The 22,388-nt window shown below is 36.9% G+C and overlaps 1 protein-coding gene across 4 annotated transcripts in view; it reads right to left on the bottom strand.

Moving 5' to 3' along the window:
• Positions 1-22,388, bottom strand: part of fam13c (family with sequence similarity 13 member C) — a 156,310-nt gene that overhangs the window by 10,701 nt on the left and 123,221 nt on the right. For 3 of the 4 annotated variants that reach the window (XM_051923143.1, XM_028795398.2, XM_028795397.2), the window contains 3 exons: positions 15,850-15,931; positions 7,742-7,950; positions 4,002-4,085 (listed from right to left, as the gene is read on the bottom strand). In XM_051923143.1, the coding sequence (XP_051779103.1) occupies positions 4,002-4,085; positions 7,742-7,950; positions 15,850-15,931 (375 nt within the window). The remainder of the gene's footprint in view (positions 1-4,001; positions 4,086-7,741; positions 7,951-15,849; positions 15,932-22,388) is intronic. The other variant, XM_051923142.1, reaches the window with a different exon arrangement.

Raw genomic sequence — 22,388 nt, 5'->3', positions numbered from 1 at the left:
CCAAATTAAAGAACAAAAGTTAATCAATAACCAAAAGTGGGCATTCCAGTAGCAACACTTGTACAGTATTGTACACAGCAAGTCATTGGTGCGGCGGGTACGACTGCTGCTTTACAGCGCCAGACTCTTGAGTTTAATACTCAGTCTGGGGAAATGTCTGCTTACAATCTGCGTGTTTCCGCTGTGTTCTGGGCATTCAGATTTCTTACCACCTCCCAAAAATGTGCAAATTAGGTTTAATGATGACTATAAACTGATGTGATGTTTAAGTGTATGTGCAAATGTGCCCTGTTATGGACTGGCACCTCATCCAGGGTTGGCAAGCACTGGCCTGTACTGGAATAAGGTGATTCACAAAATAAACCAAAGAAAGGTTTAGTTAACACTTTTAAGATATACACAGAATGTTGTGTTACAACAAGGCATTTCATGATACCAGAATATTTGATTTGATATCAATACCAGTGAAATTTCAGGATCTTGATACTATACCTATTTGACACCATGGCAAAAAACAGAAATCTCTTTCACTGGCTTTTTAATTAAATGTAACTCCATTACTCAAGTGGACAATATTGTGCCTTTTATGTAATAAAAAATAAAATATATAAATACTAACAGTAAATTTAAAATCGTGGTATTCATAATTATTAAATTACAATGCAATAATTTAATTTTAATTTGTGATAGACATGGTTATTCTTCCAGTGCAACAGCAAATTGAGGGGGTTTTATAATCTTGAGGGGACTTAAACACAGGGCTTCTAAAGGAGGATATCACCATGGACTACCTGAATTATCTTGTCATGTGAGCATTCTAATTTTATTTTCTGACATGTTCTCTCCTATAACTGAAAAACACTGCTTAAATGATTATTAAAAATACAAATTTATACTGTACATCATTATATATGTACTGTTGAATTAGTGATTTTCAAGAAAATTCAGGATATTTTCATTTAAACAAACTCTTTAAAGCTGTTTTTGTTACAAACATGCTTTTAAAATATGGTTTGTTAGAGAATCCATATTACGTTTTGTAAAATTTGCAACTGAAAGATTTATATTTGCATAATTAGCTGGTAAAAAAAAAAAAACTTACTAAAGAGTAATATTTAACAGTTGAGTCAAACTAATTCAAATAAAAATGTGAATTTCATATACGCGCCAGCCACTTCGTGTCTCTGCCGCTCGCGTATGTGGATTTCACTTTCGCAATATTTTTTTTGAGACTTTCGAATTTTAGTACTTTCATAATCTCTGACCTGCTCTGCATGTGTATCGCGCCAACGTTTTTGAACCTCTTTACGACGTTCTACTTTGTCTTCTACTCTTTACCTTTTATTTCCAACCCCGCTTGGAGCTGAGAGCACAAGAACTGTGTCTGACAATAGCATTCACACGAATGAGAAGTGAGTGGACCGTTGGCATGCCAGCCACTTTACGTCTCTGCCACTTGTGTATGTGGATTTCACTTTCACCAAACACCAAATCTTTTAGTTCTCGTGGATACGCTTCTTCATTGGGTTTATACCTGATGGCAACATGAGTTAGACGATCTACAAGTCTCTGACTTGAAGTTTAAAGCCGAACAATATCTAAATACTTCTGTCATATCACCTATGTCCATATATTCAATCTCTTTTCACTGTGCCATTATTTCACCGAGTAATAATTTCCATTTGTTAGCGCTAATGCGATCTTTACTATCATTTTTTTAGACTTTCGAATTTTAGTACTTTCATTAACGACATTCTACTTTGTCTTCTACTCTGTCTTTTCTTCTTCTACTGTTTGTCTTTTATTTCCAACCTTGCTTGGACCCGTTAGGTTTTCACTTCTATCTCTTGGCACATCATCTCATCTCATCTCGTGGGGCTTTAAATTATCTCTCTGAAAAAGTCTCGTCCCAAGATTTTTTTTATATAATAGAGAGATGTGTACTAATCTAGAATTAGAAAATGAATGGACTGATTTTACTGATACTCAAGTAAATGTAATTGAGAGACTGCATTGCATTTGCCAATGTACCATTCAAATGAATAATACACTGGATGTTTTTCTATTATGTTCGTCTCATGTTAGGGGTCATACTAATGCACATTAGTTAGCCTTCAAAAACCGAATGACTCACAAATATTTACAATGTGCAGATTCATATTCAGTATATTGTTTTGCCCACACTGTTGTAATTGCATGTCTCTGCGTCTCTGTGTTTGTGTTAACGCAGTACATTTCACATTACTAGAGAGATGTGACTTGTGCTTCAGAGCACTGAAACACTAAATATATTTTATTTTAGTACTAGCTCTGTTATCCGGCTTCGCCCAGGAAATTTACTAAAACATTAGGCCTCAGTTATAGTCCTACTGGTTAATTGGATGTTTTAGACATACAATGTAACTAATTGACTACTCTTCTGTATACATTTTTTAATATTATTAGTTCAGTGGAACTCCTTAATTTAGAATATGCTAGATAAGAGTAAAACATTCCTGCTGAAGTTCAATTCCTGCTTGTCCTAGTGACAGACACCTTGGCTTTTGTTCATGGTCACTGCAAAAGACAATTTTATAGGAAACTATCCATCCATCCATTTCCCAACCTGCTGAATCCGAACACAGGGTCACGGGGGTCTGCTGGAGCCAATCCCAGCCAACACAGGGCACAAGGCAGGAAACAATCCTGGGCAGGGTGCCAACCCACCGCAGGACACACACACCCACACACCAAGCACACACTAGGGCCAATTTAGAATCACCAATCCACTTAACCTGCATGTCTTTGGACTGTGGGAGGAAACCGGAGCGCCCGGAGGAAACCCACGCAGACACGGGGAGAACATGCAAACTCCACGCAGGGAGGACCCGGGAATCGAGCCCAGGTCCCCAGATCTCCCAACTGCGAGGCAGCAGCGCTACCCACTGCGCCACCGTGCCGCCCTATAGGAAACTATATTCTTTTGAATTGAAACAGGAACTTAGTAGGAAATAATGGAAATTTTGGGTATAAATATAATTTCACCTTTAGCAGTGGTAGCTTCAGTCAGATTTGAATGTAAAGCTTTAATCTGTAATCTTGTACCATTAGAAAAGTTTTGGAGTGTTTAGATCAAAAGCATTATACACTGAATCATGGCTTACTTTAATAGATACAGCATTGATATTTACAAGCTGCACATTTACGTGGTGCATGCAATGGAATAAACGTTTTAATAGGGGTGCATGATCATGACAAAATTGATAAATGATGATTATTCTCTTTATAATATGAAATTGTTAAATGCTTGATTAGATGAAAAATGAAAAAAAAAGATTGTTTAACAATGTTTCTTATTTATTGGTTACAAAAAATATAAGGCAGTGTGGCATAATGGTTAAGGCTTTGGATTTCAAACCCGGAGGCTGTGTGACCCTAAGCAAGTCACGTGACCTGCCTGTGCTCCAATTGGAAAACAAAAAAGTAATGTAACCAATTGTATCATAAATGTTGTAAGCTGCCTTGGATAAGGACATCAGCCAAATATGTAAATATATAACATTTGTGTCATGGTTTTTAATACTGCAAATTACCGATACACAAATATTGATATTATAAACTTCAACTATAACACAAACCTCCCTCCTTTGTTTTTCAAAATGAATGTTCTTTCTAAAAAACAGCCATCACCTCCACTCACCATTCAAAAATGTAAAATGGTACCCACTAAGCTTTGATGAGGTTATTGGCAATCTACACAAAGGTACGTATTACTTTTGTAGCTTGCCTCCCACCACACCAATGCAATGTTTATTAATGTTGCTTTCTAAAATGTACAAAAGGTCATTAAACACAAGTAAATACATTGCAATTGTTGCAGGCAGTGTGGGCAGCAAACCCAATAACCGTTTCATGGCCAGTGCTGGCAGGTTTTTGATCAGAGCTCGCTGTACAAATGCCACAGATATATGTGTTACTACCAGAGTGTGGTATTATAAGAAAATAAGAGAAAAAAAACTTACCGGACGTCCATGAAGAGTTTCAAAATAAAGCAAACTTTTCTGCAGAGTAACTTTCTCCAGTGCCATTTGTTTGTGTGTCATTTCCTGTGGAGTTATAGGCAAATTTAGCATTCTTAGCTAATAATTTATTAGACATCACATCCTTAAAGTTCAATTAACATTGTTGTCTCTGGCTTTAAAATATTATCTCTTTCAGCATTATTTTCCATACCTCTTAACCTTCAAAGATGAATATTCATCTATAAAGTTTAACATAAAGTGATATAAAGTGTTCTGGCTACCTGGTTGGTCTTTTTTCACCTTTTTGAGATGCATAAAGGAACTAAGATAGCTAAGAAGAGGGTGCCCCATGCTACCCTGTCCAGATCCAGTATCTGAACTGCATGTTTGTATACGGATACTTTTGTTTGTTACCTTAACTCCTAAAGATGTGCACATTTGATTAAATGGTGATTGTAAATTGGCCTTGTGCATGTGCTAGTGAATGGATGCTGCAATTGACTGGTGCTCAGAACAGTGTTGGTTCCCACTTTGTGCAAAATCCTGGCAGTATGGGCCTTGCTCCCACATGACCTCAAACTGGGTTAAACTGGTTTGAGAATGTCATTTCATATGTGTGGTCTTTTTTTATATTTAGAAAAAATATATGTAGCCAGGAATGTCCCATCCAAGCTCTATTGGCTACAGCACTTAAGGGTCATGTTTCCTGCAAGTTTATAAGACCTTCACACTCCTGTTATTCTTATGTTTTATCAAGACGGAAATGACCAAATGGTCAAAGGTCAGGTTTCAAACACATTATTTGACTATGAGCATGATATACTAGGAGACAGTGTTTTTTTATAAACTTGTTGCAGTTATGGTAAAAGGAATTCCTAGCCAGCTACTACTATCGGGGCACATACATGGCAACACTGCTTTAACTTAGTTCAGGGAGGAAGATACTAACTTGAGACATCGCATGTGTTTTTCAACACTTTACTGACAATGGGCAACATCAGGTTCTCTGAATCAACATCAAAGACGTTGTGACGCTGTGTAAAATATGAATAAATTGAGAATGTGATGATTTGTAAAGTATATAAACCCTATATTTAACTGACAATACAAAAAAGACAACATTTCAAATGTTGAAACTGAGAAATGTTATCGTTTTTTGAAAAATATATTCACATTTTTAATTTTATGTCAGCAACAAATTTAAAAAAAAATTGGGGCAGGGCATCTTTACCTCTGTGTTGCATCATCTCTTCTTTTAACAACACTCATTAAATGTTTGGGAACTGAGGAGACCAATTTATGTAGCTTTGAAAGTAAAATGTCGTCCCATTCTTGCTTGATATTGGGTTTCAGCTGCTCAATAGTTTGGTGTCTCCTTTTTCTTATTTTTTGTTTCATATGCGGCAAGTATTTTAAGTGGGTAACAAGTCTGGACTACAGGCAGGCCAGTTTAGCACCTGAACTCTTTTACTACGGAGCCATGCTGTTGTAATATGTGCAGAATGTGGTTTGACATTGTCTTGCTTAAATAAGTAAATAATTCCCTGAAAAAGATGTTGTCTACATTGCAGCATATGTTGCTCCATAACCTGTATATATCGTTCAGCATTAATGGCACATTCTTAGATGTGCTAGCTACCCCTGCCACGTGCACTAATGCACCCCATACCAACATGGATGCTGGCACTGATAAATAGCTGGATTGTTTCTCTCCTCTTTAGCCCAGAGGACAAAGTATCCATGGTTTCCAAAAAGAATTTGAAAATTTGATTCATCAGACCACAGGATAGTTTTCCACTTTGCCTTATTCCATTTTAAGCAAGCTCAGGCCCAGAGAAGGTGGTGGTGTTTCTGGATCATGTTTATACAGTATATGGTTTCTCCTTTGAATGTTAGAGTTTTAACATAGACAATGGTTTTCAGAAGTGTTCCTGATCCCATGCAGTGATTTCCAGAAGCATGCCTGTTTTTAATGCATTGCCACCTGAGATTCCCGAAGATCACAGCCAACCAAAACTGGTTTTATGCCTTGTCCCTTGCGTACAGAGACTTCCCTGGATTTTCAGAACACTTGACTGATATTATGAACTGTAAAATGATAAAATAAAAAAAAAATTCTTTGCAATTTTAGGTTGTGCAAAGTTTTTTCTTTAATTGTTGCACTATTTGCTCGTGCAGTATTCCACAGTGTGCTGAACGCCTCCCCATCTTTACTTCTGAGAGACTCTGCCTCTCCGGGATACTCTTTTTATACCCAATCATGGTACTGACCTTTTGCCAATTAACCTAATTATTTGTGGCAAATCAACCGTTTGCAAATCTGTTAAAAATACATGACGTGTGATAAAGGTAAATGAATATATCAAAAAGCAATCAGTTGAAAGAGAATGTTGGTGTCTATTAGGTAAAGTGTACAGTAGATTCTGTCTGGATACTGCAGCTTTTATGGATGGAAACCACGTCCTTCTTGCTGCACTACTGGAAGAGGAATTTCACTAAGGCATTCTTCCTATATTAGCCATTTATTGTATTTACTCTTACACAAGATTCAGTCAATACTGCTTTGTTATTGATTGAAAAAAATGTAAACATAGTACCTATATTATTGTGTTCTAGTTTAATTCTAAAATTCCTTATTAGCTTATTACCTGACAAAGTATCATTTTTTTCTCAAGACATTTGCAAGGTCTAAGGTGGTGATCATTGTTTAAGTATTAGCTACCACTAAATCTCCAATGACTTGCCTACATAACAGTAGTATGATATTGTTAAATCAGAAGCATTTACATAATCTAAATAATTTTCATCATGCTTTATTTTACTCACCAGTGTGTATATCAATAGATAAGAAAGGTTCACGTCTAACCATTTTAGAGAACAGTGATTACAGAAACACCCCACTTTATTGATTGAATTTGGTTGTTATATCACTTTTAACATCTTGTATTTGAATTGCTTCTTCTTAAAGATTTTGTGAGCATTTTGGTACATCTAATGTACATATTTTCTTTCATGTCAGTACTACTTATATAGCCATTTTTATTTATTCATCCATCATCTAACCCACTATATCCTAACTACAGGGTCACGGGGGTCTGCTAGAGCCAATCCCAGCCAACAGGGCGCCCCAGGCAGGGCACCAGCCCACCACAGGGTGCACACACACCAAGCACACACTAGGGACAATTTAGGTTTGCCAATGCACCGAACCTGCTTGTCTTTGGACTGTGGGAGGAAACCCACGCAGACACGGGAGAACATGCAAACTCCACGCATGGAGGACCCGGGAAGAGAACCCAGGTCTCCTAACTGCGAGGCAGCAGCGCTACCGCTGCGCCACCGTGCCGCCCTCTTTATTTATATATAGATATTTCAATTCTTTTTATTATAAAGTTGATTATCAACTCTGGCCCAGTCTTAACATTCATTCTTTTCATTGTGTAGTCAGAAACCATCATAATCCTCCCCAGGAAGGCACATTCTTTCCCTATCCCCAAAAGTAACTGAATTAAATAACTTTCTCATACATATACTTAGACTAACACAGAATCAGTTTCTTTCAGAAAATTCTTATTGACTTCATTTCTAATTAATAAATAACAGATTGTTCCAACCTTATTACATACTAACAAATGTGTTTTTCTTTTTATGTTTCAGTTTATGTCCCCCGTGTATGCCATTGCCTTTTTGTTTGAGGGTTTTCATACCTGAATATACATTAATAATTTATACAACATTACCTTCATATTCTCTGGAAGACCTAGTGCTTGCCGTTTCTCCATTAAACGTTTTATTAGACATTCCACAGTCTCTTCAATAGAAGGTTTCTGTTGCTGTGATTCTACTGCACCTTGATGCTCAACATTAACTCCAGTTAAGTCCGATTCCATTTCCCTCTGCTCAGTTTCATGTTTATGCATCTCTTCTACAGATAGCTTTAATTTAAGGTCTTGAAGACAAATAAATATACATATATATTATTAAAATAGATTTTAAATATAAGTGCAAACACATTTTCCTTGTAAGCAACAATTTCTTTTATACAAAGCTCTTACCAGAAGGAAACAAAATAGAAAATAGTCAAATAATAATGTATGTCACTATTTTAAGCATTCATCTCTCTAAATCAGTGCTTTTCTATACTTTTCTGGCAGTTATAAGAACCAATAATCTTTATAAACACTGCACATCAAGGTACAGCAATATTTACAAATTTCACATAGTAAAATGGAATGAAAAGATTAAAAAGAAAAAAAATAAACTGTTAATAGATGAAGAGGCCAATCTCTTCTGTATTAACTTAGTAGTGAACTGGCATGACAAAGGAGTTAGGAGTAATGAATTATGAGATATGACAAATGAGAAACTTCAGAAGATGAGCAAAAAGATTTAAATGGCTAAGTGGGAAATGATGAACTGAAAAAGCACATAAAACTTGTACTAGGGCGAATCTCTGTGATGGGATGGCTTGTTGACTGACTTTTACAATTTGTGATGGGAGTTTTTTAAGAAATGATGTGCAAGAGCCAATCTTAGAAAGTTAAAGCTTTGAGTTAAACTCATATTAGTGTTTGCTTAATTTGAATAGAATATATTTTTCTTTCATAGTCATAGACAATGGTATAGTCTTTCCCCCCTATAAGTTAGTAAGAGAAACAACTTTCTTGCTATAACTAAGATACCGTGTGTTAACTGAATCAGTTGTTGTTGTTTAGAACAGGTCCCAGTACACAGGAACTTATAAGACCCATTTTCAGCTTAGCAATGGGATAGGCATACAGTTTTGTGACATGGTTGAAATGGTTCAGAAATGTTTTGAAGTAATTTTTAACAATTTGAAATGTAACAAGATTTAAGCTTTCAAAAGAACTTTTCTTAACAAGAATCTTTCCTTTTTTTAACTAAAACTTTTAAAAACAAAGATATTTTGTCTGTGGAATCATTTTAGCGCGTCAGGCTTTTGTTGAATCCCATTTTTATGCTAGAGCTGCTGAACTTCAGTAATTTTGGAAAAAAACACAGCTACATTTTCGCCAGAAAACTTGCCATCTGAAGGCACTGAACTTGAACTGGAAACTACCTTCTGAGGACAGAGGACGATTGTGCTCCAGAACTCGACAACGAAAGAAAAAGAACTGAGCTATCCTGAGGTACTGTGCTCTTATCTTCAGTCTCTGTATGATCGTAAATGAAAGCAAGGTCACAATACCTGAACTTGACAAGATTTAAGAGACTGTGATAATATATAAAGCGTTGTAAATGATTGCTTGTGCCTGAGTATTAGAAGCCTCTCTCTAAGGAAGGAATCTGTTTTGTTGGAGCATCCTGATTGTGACGAACTTGCTGCTAGGAAAGGCACTGTCAGTTACTCGAGCTGCTGCCATGGCAACGTCTAAGCATTGCTCAAATGAAGTTGGGAGTGATCTGAGTATGGACTTAAAGTCAGAGTATGTAATTGGAGATCTTAAACATCACACAAGTCGAAGGAATGATCAACTTTCTGAGCTTATGGCTAAAATCGAAAGCCTTAAAGACACTACAGAAAATCACTTAGAAGTAGCGCAAAAGTTTGGAATTTTTTGTGAGATGCACAGATTGAGATGCTGAATAAAAGTCTACTATCAGCGCTACTAAGTAAAGAAGGCGCAATTAAAAAACAGAAAACGACATTCGCAGAAAGCTCTAAGAAATTGAACTAATTTAATAATGCTACAGTGGCATGGTTGAAAGATACAAATAGCTTTTTAACACACTCATCTGACAAACAGCTAGTTAATCAATTCGAAGAGATGCAATTGCAAGAACTGGATCGCACAAATTCAGGAGTACGGCAAGCTTCTCCTAAGTTAAAACATGCTCTTGAAATTAAATGTGACTCTTTAGTCCAGAAAAGCACTGCGGCATCATCACCTTCTTCGGCAGTGTTGGTTGAACAATCGACACTCGATAGAATCTTACAAAGGTTGGATTAACTCGAGTCTGAAAGGCAGGTACGACCAGTAACTACCGCAGGGGCCAGATTGCAGACATTCAGACAAGATCTTGTTGACATGCTCATACAGAATCAAACCGAAAGCCAAAAAGCAGTTGCCGAAGCTACTAAGCTGTTAGCTCAGCAGTGGAAGAAACAAGATAAACCCCCAGCACCACATACAGAAGTACCAATATTTAATGGTGATCCTCTAACATATACATCATTCATTAGAATCTTTGATTATGCTGTGGACAATGTGTTTGAAAATGATCGCGATAAACTGCACTATCTAGAGCCATACACTAGAGGCTGCCCTCAAGAGCTCGTTCAAGTCTGTCTTGGACTTATGCCAAAAACAGGTTATTAAGGCACGACAACTGCTCGAAACTTACTATGGAGATAGTAGGCAGATATATAGAGCACACTTTAAAAAGATTATGAACTGGCCTCAGATCAAGTCAGCAGAAGACAGAGGAGCATTGGTAGATTTGGCTCTTTTTCTCGGTCGCTGTATGAATACAGCACCTACTTCAGGAGGAGATCGGAATGAATTCGATATAGGTGAAAACCTGCCTATTGTCATCTCCAAGCTTCCGTATGAAGTGAAACGAGAGTGAACATCAGTATCCTGCAGTACTGAGAGAGAAGAAAAAAGAGACGTAAAATTTGATGATTTAATAGGTTTTTTTTGCATATACAAGCCCAGAACACCTCTCATTCAGTGCATGGCACAGCTGCACAAAGTTACACCTACATAGAGAAAAGAGAGAGGAACGGCAAAGGAAAGTTATCCATGAATTGCAGTCAGAAAAAGGGAAGTACTTTTGCTACAAGCATTATAGAAGCTGCTGAAAAAGGGATTCAGGGCACCTTAGTCAAGAGGTCTGCCACAGGCATCTATGCTTTTAAAAGACCTTGTGCATTTTGCAGTGGCCAGCATTCTCTTGCTGAATGTAGTAAAATCAAAGAACTGCCACATAAAGATAGAATTGACTTTTTAAAAAAATCTAAAGCTGCCACATAAAGATAGAATTGACTTTTTAAAAAAATCTAAAGGTTTATGCTTTCGCTGTCTCAAACAGGGGCACCGTGGTAAGATTTGTAAAGAAAGAATGAAGTGTCAGACATGTTCTTTTCAGCACCCAGATATCCTATCCTGCACAACAAAAAAGAGAGTGGAGCAACATCTAAAGCTACAGCCAGCGTGGCAACATCTACTGAAGGAGATGCTGAGACTGGAACTTGTGCTTTTACTGGGGCCGGTGAAGAGTGTGCACTGCATGTGGTTCCTGTTAGGTAAAATCTAAGAAGAGTGAAAGGTATGTAGAAACATACGCCTTTATAGACTTCGGCAGTACAGTAACAATCTGCACTGAAAAGCTCCAGAGAAAATTAAACCTTCAAGGGAGAAGAACACAAGTATTCCTCATTCCTAATTGATGATAATTCAAAAATGCTAACCCAATGTTTTGTCTTATCAGATTTGCGAGTCTGTGGTCTCAATGATGATGAATATATTGATTTGCTGAAGGTCTTTACGCAGGTCTCCATTCCAGTGAACAGAGAAAGTATTCCACTACAAGAGGGTATCGATAAGTGGGCATATCTTAAAGAGGTATGTCTATCTCATATTGACTCTGAAGTTGATCTTTTAATAGGAATCAACTACCCAGAAATCTTCAAGCAGTTGCGAATCATACCTAGCCAAGGAGGTGGACCTCATGCTGTGAAGACTGCACTTGAATGGGTGGTTGGTGGACCATACAAAGAGATAGATGACCTTGCAAAACAAAGTGGTAAGCTGCCCAAACATTCAATCAATCGTGTGTCAATAACAGAAATTGAAGATATGTTGCTGCAATAGTATAACACAGATTTTCCTGAGCACAGCTGTGAAGAGAAAGAGGAAGTGTCACAGTAAGACATCAAGTTCATCCGCATAGCCTCAGAATCTGCGAAACTGGTAGGTGGCCACTATTGTTTAAATTTGCCTTTGAAGGATTAAACACTTAAAATGCCGAACAATCGCTGTATTGCTGAACAGCATGCTATTGGACTCAAAAGAAAACTGAACACAAATTCAGGTTTCCATGAAGAATATAAAGCTTTCATGAAAGACATAATTGAGAAAGGTTACGCTGTCAAGGTATCCAAAGAAAGCCTGAATTGCAACAAAGGCAGAGTGTGGTTCATCCCACATCACAGTGTGTATCATCCAAAGAAAAATAAAGAAAAATAAGATTCGAGTGGTCTTTGATTGCACTGCCACCTACCAGGGGACTTCACTTAATGAACAATTATTAAAATGCCCTGACCTAACTAACGCTCTCATTGGTATCCTTACAAGATTCAGAAAGGAGCCAGTAGCATTAATGGCAGATATTAAGTCAATGTTCTACCAAGTTAAAATACCAGATAAAGACACTGATCTTTTACGCTTTTTATGGTGGCCTGAGGGTAATCTAAGTAAAGATCTGGAAGAATTCAAAATGACAGTACATCTTTTTGGTGCTACTTCTTCACCCAGTTGCAGAAGATGCCAGAGATACATTTTCTGAAGAAGCTGTTAACACCGTTCTCAATAACTTCTATGTGGACAACTGCTTAAAGTCGGTGGCAACAGAATAACAAGCAATAAAGCTGGCAAAAGACCTCCAAGCCCTATGTCTCAAAGGCGGATTTCACTTGACTAAGTGGGTGAGTATCAACAGAGCAGTTTTATTGCCTATTTATGAAGAAGATACAGCTCATGAGCAAAAGGACTTAAGATATGAGCCACAGTCTCCTTCCCACAGAGCGTGTCTTGGGTGTTCAGTGGTGCACAGAAACGGACAGTTTCAAATTTCAGATAAGGTTACAAAACAAGCTCGCTACAAGGTGTGGTATTCTGTCTGTTGTTAGCTCAGTTTACAAGCCTCTTGGTTTTCTAGTACCAGCCATACTGCCAGCAAAGCTTATTCTAAGAGATTTATGCAAGGAGAAATTTGGGTGGGATGAAGAAGCAGAAGTCAAACACATTCAGAAATGGCAAAAATGGATGGATAATTTACAGTTCCTAGCAGAATATAAAGTGAACAGATGCTTCAAACCTGCCTGGTTTGGGACCATAAAGTCAGCACAAATGCATCATTTTCCAGATGCCAGTGAAGAAGGATATGGTGCTGTCACTTATCTTGCTTAAACCAACAAAAAGAGCAAAAAGCATTGTTAATTCCTGATGGGCAAGTCAAGAGTTGCATCATTGAAGCATGTCACGATTCCAAGATTGGAGCTGACAGCAGCCGTTATGGCAGTCAAAATGAACAAAATGCTAAATGGTGAGCTTCAAATGCCCTTAGAAGAATATACATTTTGGACTGACAGCACCACAGTGCTCAAATACATTTCAAAAGAAAGCACTCGATTCAAGACCTTTGTTTCCAACAGAATCTCTGTGATCAGAGATCATTCACAACCTTTGCAGTGGAGGTATGTCACATCTGCCCTAAATCCCTGCCCTAAGCATAGAACACTTTCTCAAAAGCACCACATGGTGACAAGGTCCAAGTTTCTTATTGGAGCCTGAACATGAATGGCCAAAAAGACCAGATCAATTGAACGATTCACTTTTTGAAGATGATCCAGAAGTTAAAGCTTGTGCAGTTAACATGACAAGAATAGAGGAGGTGACAGAGCCCATCAACAAACTAATCACCTACTTTTCAGATTGGCTACACTTGAAGAAATCAATGGCTTGGTTCCTCAAATTTAAAGAGATACTGCTGCAAGCCCAATTTCTCTAGAAGACTTGGCTAAAGCTGAAACAGAGCTTTTACGTCTCAGTCAACAGCAAGAATTTCCAGAAGAATTAAAGGCTCTAAAGAAGAAGGCTTGTGTAAAAAAGAAGAGTCAAATCTATAAACTTGACCCGATTATACAAGATGGAATACTGAGAGTTGGTGAAACAGTCAACAAAGCTGCAATGCCAGAAGAAGCTAAACACCGTGCAGTTCCTGGGTAATGGGTCGAGTCATCAAGACTATGCCAGATGCCAAAGGTGCAGTCAGAAGAGTTTGCGTGCAGACCAAAACTAGCACACTGGAAAGACCTGTGAATAAACTGTGCCTGCTCCAAGAAATTTTTAAATGCTTGTTTGCAGTGTTATTGCTAATGATTTGAAAACAATAGTTAATGTAAAAGTAAAGTTAATTGGCTCATATCGAAGTAAAGTATAGTAATTGTCTCTGCTCCTGCACAGCCAAGTAGGGGCCAGAAATGTAAGTTAAAGCTTTGAGTTAAACTCATATTAGTGTTTGCTTAATTTGAATAGAATATAAATTTCTTTCATAGTCATAGACAATGGTACAGTCTTTTCCCCCTGTAAGTTAGTAAAAGAAAGAACTTTCTTGCTATAACTGAGATACTGTGTGTGAATTGAATCAGTTGTTGTTGTTTATAACAGGTCCCAGTACTCAGGGGCTTAAAAGACCCATTTTCAACTTAGAAATAGGATAGGCATACAGTTTTCTGACCGTTTTGAAATGGTTCAGATACGTTTTGAAGTGATTTGTAGCGATTTGAAATTTGAACAGATTTAAGCTTTGAACAGAACTTTTCTTAACAAGAATTTTTCCTTTTTTTGCCATTTCAATTTTCTCTTTTTTGTGTGAACTGTTTTACTTTGAATTTTAACTAAAACTTTTAAAAACGAAGATATTTTGTCTGTCATTTCAGCGCCTCAGGCTTTTGTTGAATCCCATTTTTATGTTAGAGCTGCTGAACTTTGGTAATTTTGGAAAAAACGTGGCTACATGATGTTTAAAGTGATAATGGTACAATACACAGTAATACTCAAAAATGGTGCCCAAGAAGACTATAAAATAGTAAATGCATCACATAACTAAGTCTGAAAAATGCTGAAGGTAATAGAATTTTTTGAATAATTTATAAATTGATTATGAGTAAAATATAACAGTAATGTAAGCAGTATCAATGTTGATAAAGACTTTGTTGTCTGTATGCCATTTTGAACAACTTGCAAATATATTGTGGAAAAATCTTGAGGGCCAGAGATCAGAAATCTCAAAATGTGGGGGTCAATGCAAAGGAAAACAATAAATGCAAATTTATTTTGTAAAATTTCTGTGCGAGGCTTTAGATCGAACAAAGAGTGATGTCTATCACTGGGTAACTGGAAGGACACACCTCACAGTGGAATAAAAATCTGAATTTGCTCAGTATCAAGTATTGATGAATTTCAGAAGCTAATGAGTATAGTTGAAGTGATATAAATTAGTATTTGTATCAATGTGAAAGTCTAATTTTTGAATATATGGACAACATACTGAATAGTTGCAAAAATGCAAATATTTCTTCCACTTCGTTAACTTTTATAGCAACAGTGACAGATATGGTCAATTATCAACCAGGCACTGAGCCAAGAGCAATAAAAAGGTTTTCCCATAGATCAACCAATTGCATTTCAAACACCAAAAACCATTACAGAAATGCTTTGAAATGTATAAAACAAATAGCAAGAATGGAAAAAAGCAACAAATAAAAAACATAAAGAGATGTACACAAATAATATGAGCAATATAATCAGAGGTGAAAAGTGTCAAAATAGTGAAGTGGAGGTACAGTTAACACAATGCTTCCTGTTTGTGAATGAGAAAAAACATTCTCAGAAAAATAATTTTAAATTCTGTGGATAATTTTATTCAACTAGTACTTTATCAAATAACAGTATCAAAAAATAATCTTTGCTTTGAGAAATAATGTAGTGATTGATCACTTTATATTCTGAAGTATAAATATATGACGTGTGATGAAGAACACAACTTCATCATGCTCTAATTACTAGAATAACAGGCTCAGTCACAGAGAATACAGTACCTTTTAACTGTTTACGAGATTTGGCAAGATCATTCATCAGCTTCATAATTTCTGGATGTGCCGTCTTGTCGTTGTGAGAAGGCTGTTTGACAAAGTCATTACATTGGCACATTGTTAATTGAACATATGAGATTATCTTTTGCAAGACAACAACAAAAATATTCCTTCAGAAACAGAATAGAGCTGTTACTAATAAAATTAGATGGATAACTCACTAGTTTAAATTACTAGTGTATGCAGAATAACCGGTTCTTCTTCAATGGCACATTTAAGGAATGTCAATTGTAAAAACTTGTAATAAAGCAGTCACACAGATTTCAAATATTTGGAACACCTTTTAGAAGAATATAACAGAAATTCATCAAAAGAAATTTAGGACAACTAAGACGTTCCTCACAAACACATAACCCTCAATTCTGATGTTTTCTTTTGGTTTGCCTGATTCTCATTTGACATAATTAGTGAGGGCACTTTAATATTTTGCCAAAATCAGTTGATACGTTTCATGGTCACAGGTTCACAGATTAGCAGATGTGAAAAGTTCTTGTTCCATCCTGATTTCCTCTGTTATTGCACATTTTTTACACAGAATGCTTTCAGGTCTTCAACCAAAATCTAATTTTGTATTAAGTATACCTGAGCACTTAAATATAACATTTTACTTATTTATCGAATTAACAAAGTTATCAAACAGGAGCTGGCACAGAATGAAAAAGTAATTGCCTCCTATACTTAACAGGCTGCACCACCTTTAACTGTACTGACTACAACCAGACAATTCCTATAATTCTGTATCAGTTTTTTCAAATTGCTGTGAAAGAATTGTAGCTGACTCTTCCTTGCAGAAATGTTAGTAGATTTTTGAGGTCCGACCACAGCATTCATATTGGGTTTAAGTCTGAACTTTGACTAGGCCAGTGGTTCTTGACTCTTCATATCTGGACTTGCTTTTGAGTTTGCGATTATTGTCTCAGAGCTGGACTCAGAGATGCTGATGCTTAAGCTTCAGCTCTAGCTCATAGCCAAATGACCAGGTATTTTCCTTAAGAACTTTCTGATACAGAGTGGAATTCATGCTTCCTTCAATTATAGCCTGTCATTCAGGTTCTAAAGGCAATAATGCATCCCCCACACCGCCACACTACCACCCCCAAATTTGTCTTTTTGTATGGTGTCCTTACTGTGGAATGCTATGGTCAGTTTCCATCCAAACTAAGGGGACCAATGTCATCCCGAAAGTGTAACTTGCCTCATCTGTCCATAGAATATTCTTGAAAAAAAGGCTTGGGATCATCCAAGTTCTTCATGACAAATACGACATAGGCATTTAAGTTCTTGGTTAGCAGTGGTTGCCTTGCTACTAGATATTAGTGTCTGATTGTGGAGCACTAACCTTTGCGGGGGGAAGAAAAGCCTGCAGCTTTTGGGGTATTTTTTAGAATGTTTTAGTAGGCTGGCCACTCCTTTAAAGATTCACTGCTCTTTCAAGCATTTTATTTTTTGAAGATTTCAGCTCTCAATTTGTTTCAGTGGGACTGATCTAATATTGTTAGGTTGCTGTTGTTCCTTTTTCTTTCAGAAATCAATCAAACTTTAAACTCAGTGCCTGTATCACTAACCAGGAAGTGTACGGAAAACCATGCAAAATCTCGTTTGAAATAAAAAAAGCCTTTTCCATTATTACAAAATTGCTTGTAAAATCCTTTGAGCTTGCATATAAAAAATCTGCTAAAGTTTCAATTTAAAAAGTAACCTTTTTTTTCAGTCTTACTAAAAATGTGAAGTTGTGTGCCTTGAATTTAAAAGTTACTTTTTTATGATATCAGAGGTGGAGTTTAAAGCTGACTGGCTGAAGGTGGGACAACAACTGTTACAGAGCCTTACAGATTTCTTTGCGGCCCTTTCCAAACTGTGTGATTCCAACATCTGATCTGTTACAGAATTTCTTTTGTACATGGCATCATGTGTTTGTTGGACATTTGTACTGGGAACTTCATTCTGATGGTAAAGGTCAAAATAAGTGCGGTTTATATTGGGCTGCCTGTAGAAAAGCCAGATTGTATTCATTCAGCTACCTGTGATGATCACTTTAACTGAGATTTAACTCACAGTGCCAGCTGGTGCTGGATAACTTTGTTCATTGAATAAATTCAACAAATTAAATGTTCACCCAGATTCACTTTATAAAATATTAGATTTTGACTGAAATCCTGGAAAAAAACTGGACAAATACTTTTTGCACTTTAATTTGTCAGAAATGGTAGCTAAACATTTGTATTTTGTTAAAATACAAAGGCAAAAACACGTGTAAAAAAGAAGAATTTCACCGATGTGAAGTGGAGGTTCTGCTCAGTGAAGTGGAGATAAGGAAAAACATACAGTTTGGTGGCTTAGGCAGTGATATGAGCAACAAAAGGAAATTAGTGGAGGGTTACTCAAATGTTCAAGTTCAGAAAGTTGCACAATGCCAGAAATAAAAAAAATGGTCAGGTGTCCAAAGTGACATGAAAAGGCAAGAGTCTGAGTGTCGTACGGAAACATATTTGGGCCACAGTGAAGAAAAAAAAGTTGAAATGTTGACTTTAATCTCGATATTCCCAATTTAATCTTGATGTTTATTTTGTCATTAAAGTAGAACTTCATAAACTTCACCTTAAAGTCAATGTTTAAATTACTAGAGTTTCTCAACTCCCATTGTAACTAAAGTAGCATGTTAAATGCTTCGTATTCTAAGTGTTCCCTGACCCAGTCATTAATCAGTATGTGCTTCTTAAATGGGCTTTCTCTTACACCAACAGACACATGCAGGCAGTGATCGCCACACAGAATACATTACATTCATATAGATCACTGAACACTATAGAATACTAAGACATATACTTGACATTATTTTCATAATGAAATGCATTAAAGCATGTATTAAACATGTGGGGGCACAGTGGTGTATTGGTAGCAAGTGGCCAGTGGTCCATCCAGGGATTGTTCCGGCCTCCTGCAAGATAGAATAATTTATTGCAGCAGTACTGTGTGTCAAATGTTCCAACCACCAATTCCCATCCTTCAGTTTTCTTTCTTCACGCAGCCAATCACCACACAGTAACCGTCTGTAATAAATGTAAAATCAGCTGTAAGCTTAGAATGCCAATTCTTCAAAAACTTTAAGGAACATTGAAAAATATTTGTTATACATGTTTAATTATTCCATCCATCTATCTATCCAGGGTTGGGCCAGTCCCATCAAGCATACAGCGCATGGCATCAACAATCCCAGGACAGGGCACCAGCTTATTGCTACCACTGCGCCACCGTGCTCACACGTGTTTAATTATTACCAATATACATTATTTAAATGAAGTTAACAATGTATCTGTAAAATGTAACATATGTACATACTTTAATGCATTTCATCATAAAAATGATATCAAGTATACATCCTAGTATTCTAACAGCACACAGCTCCAGAAGGATAGCTCTTGGAAATCTAAATCAATTTAGAAGCCAGTCATAAACATTTGTAAAAATGTGCTCTCTTGAATTGAACTGTATTCCTTTATTGTCATTCTATGGTGCAATGAGATTCAATATGCAACTGCTCCATAAACTTATTTTCCTATGAAATAATTAAAATAATAATATAATAAAAAAAACAATTAAAAACGAACAATTTGAAAGCATACGTTCAATATATGTGTACATATAGTGCAGATAGTGCAAATGGTTCATAAAGTGGTTTAGCCTGTGAAATATTACAGTTTTAGTGCAAGTTTACAGTGAGGTAATTATAATTATAAGTACAAACAATTCTATCGGGAGCACTTGATGGACTGATTGAGTGCGTTTATAACTCTTGGGATGAAACTGTCTCTGAGCCTCGAGGTCCATGCAGGAAAAGCTCTGAAGCGTTTGCCAGATGGGAGAAGTTCAAATAGACTGTGGCATGGGTTAGTGGAATCTACACAGATGCTGGTGGCTTTCCTGAGGCAACGTGTGCTGTAAATGTCCTCCAGGGCTGGAAGCTGTATCCTGATAATCCTCTGCATTCTTGACACAACCAACTGAAGAGCTTTCTGATCAGATGCTGTGCAGCTGTGATACCACACACAGATAGAATGGGTTAAAATACTCTGAGGGTGCACTGAGAGTAACAACGCTATAGCAGCTATGGTATTTGGAATAGATTGGCCATTCCATGCACCATTATATTGTTACAGAATAATTACAAACAAGTGCCTTAAATTTGTAAATGATACGCAATTAATTTTGGTGTATTTGAAGCCTATGTCGTGGATGTGAATCTAAAAAAAAAAGTGAAATGACACAGAAACGGTAACACTGCTTTGACGCTGGGTGCCACCTGTTCACAAAACTGAGCAGAAATGTGTGTATGCATGGTGTGAGGTTGCCGTGAAAATGTGTGTGGCTTTACGCCAACTTTAGTTTTTGAGTGCGTAAATGGGCATATGCAACATTTTTGTGCGTACGCACCATTTATTCATGAGGCCCCAGGTGAGCACAGCATCGTGAACCTGACAGATCCACTGTCACTATTTTTATACATAGTTTCTTTGGAAAATGACTAGCACAAATCTGAAATCAACACAAAGAATTATATTTTATGTCTGAAGTAAAGAAAAAAAACAATTTTGTATTAAATTATCTTCCCACATTTAAAAATATGTGCATCAAGTTACAAGTCAAATCAAATTGACCCAGCATAAAAAATATAGTATGTAACATCAGTGACACCTGTGATTGCTTCCTGCTCCATCTTAGGTTAAATTCCCCCTTGCATTGAATATGGTTTATTCCAAACCTAAAGTTACACTAAAAGAGTTCACTATATGGGTGGCTGGATGAATAGATGAAAATCTTAGATTTACATTCTTTTGCATGACAAATAAACTTGGCTTCTGTACACTTTACTGCTGATTTACATGCTTTAATTTTCTTTAAATACTTGTTTTAGCACTTTTCAAAATAGATGTAAATCAATTTACAGCAGATGGAAGTCAAATATTTTAAAGCAAATTTCAGAATGACATCTAATGATCTGCTTTATTTCAAAAGAGGGATTTAGCACAATTCAAAATTCTGACCAGGGTCTCTTTTCAAAACATCTTATCAGACTGACATGTGCAGGCTGCACTGTTATTCATTTACTTGTGCTAGCATCGTTGTAATATCTGCTTTTGCATTTCACTTTTGTTTCAAAATGAATGAAATTTTAAAATTACAAATGTACAATACTTCATTGCTCACACTGCCAAAACTTAAGAAAGAAAAATGCTTTATGTTTAAGGACTTTTCTGAAAGTCTTTACTTTTGCAACTGTATATTTGATTAACCCAGAATTTTCAAACTGTTGTGGAGAACATTTTATAATTTGCCAATATTAGAGCGAAAGAGTATGACGCAAATTACATCTACAGAAGCATTGTTGCATAACTAAAATATATATATACAGTAATCCCTCGCTATATTGCGCTTCGACTTTTGCGGCTTCACTCTATCGTGGATTTTTATATGTAAGCATATCTAAATATATATCACAGATTTTTCGCTGCTTCGCAGATTTCTACAGACAATGGGTCTTTTTATTTCTGGTACATTCTTCATCAGTTGGTTTGCCCAGTTGATTTCATACAAGTGACGCTATTGGCGGATGGCTGAGAAGCTACCCAATCAGAACACGCAGTTAAGTTCCTGGGTGCTGATTGGATCAGTTACGGAGCGCAGAATTCGATTCCGCTTTGCGTTAACCTGGAAATCTCGTCTCGCTCATTCAGCATCAACATGTTTCTCTGTGTAAAGAGTTAACTTTTGTGCTCTTTTGTTTATCTTTGTGCATAGTCAAGCCCTTCATTATGGCTCCAAAACAATCTGCTCCTGCTACTGCTTCAGGGGCCATGCCCAAGCGCCAATGGAAGATGCTAACGATTGCCGAAAAGGTAAAAGTTTTGGATATGTTGAAGGAAGGGTACAGCTATGCCGCTGCAGGACGCCATTATGGCACCAATGAGTCCACGGTTCATTATATTAAAAAGGAGGAAAAGAATATAAGATCTACGGCCGCAGTGTCCTTTAACCAGGGCGTGAAACAAGTTGTAAGTGGACGTAATAAGGCAGTAGTCCGGATGGAATCTGCTTTAGAGATTTGGATTGAAGACTGCCGGAAGAAGAACATCCCCTTGGACACCAATATCATCCGAGAGAAGGCCAAGCAACTTCATGATAGGTTTGTGGATGCCGGGGATGCTCTAGACGACGTCCTTCAACCTGGAACTTCTGTTGAATCCCCCAGCAAGAAAAGTGAATTTACTGCCAGCAAGGGCTGGTTTGAAAAATTCAAGAAAAGGTTCAACTTGGCCAGCATGAACCTGCACGGAGAGGCTGCCTCTGCAGACAAAGCCGCAGCCGCAACCCCCGTGATCGAGGAGGGATCACTGAATATATATTTAATATTGAACATCTAATAATTTTATGAATTTTACAGTAATGATAATTATTAATTGTTGTAAGCTTCTTTTTCCATTTCAAAA

This window comes from Erpetoichthys calabaricus, chromosome 2 (assembly GCF_900747795.2).
Source record: "Erpetoichthys calabaricus chromosome 2, fErpCal1.3, whole genome shotgun sequence".
Classification (NCBI taxonomy): domain Eukaryota; kingdom Metazoa; phylum Chordata; class Cladistia; order Polypteriformes; family Polypteridae; genus Erpetoichthys; species Erpetoichthys calabaricus.
This window is presented reverse-complemented; position numbering and strand designations above follow the sequence as displayed.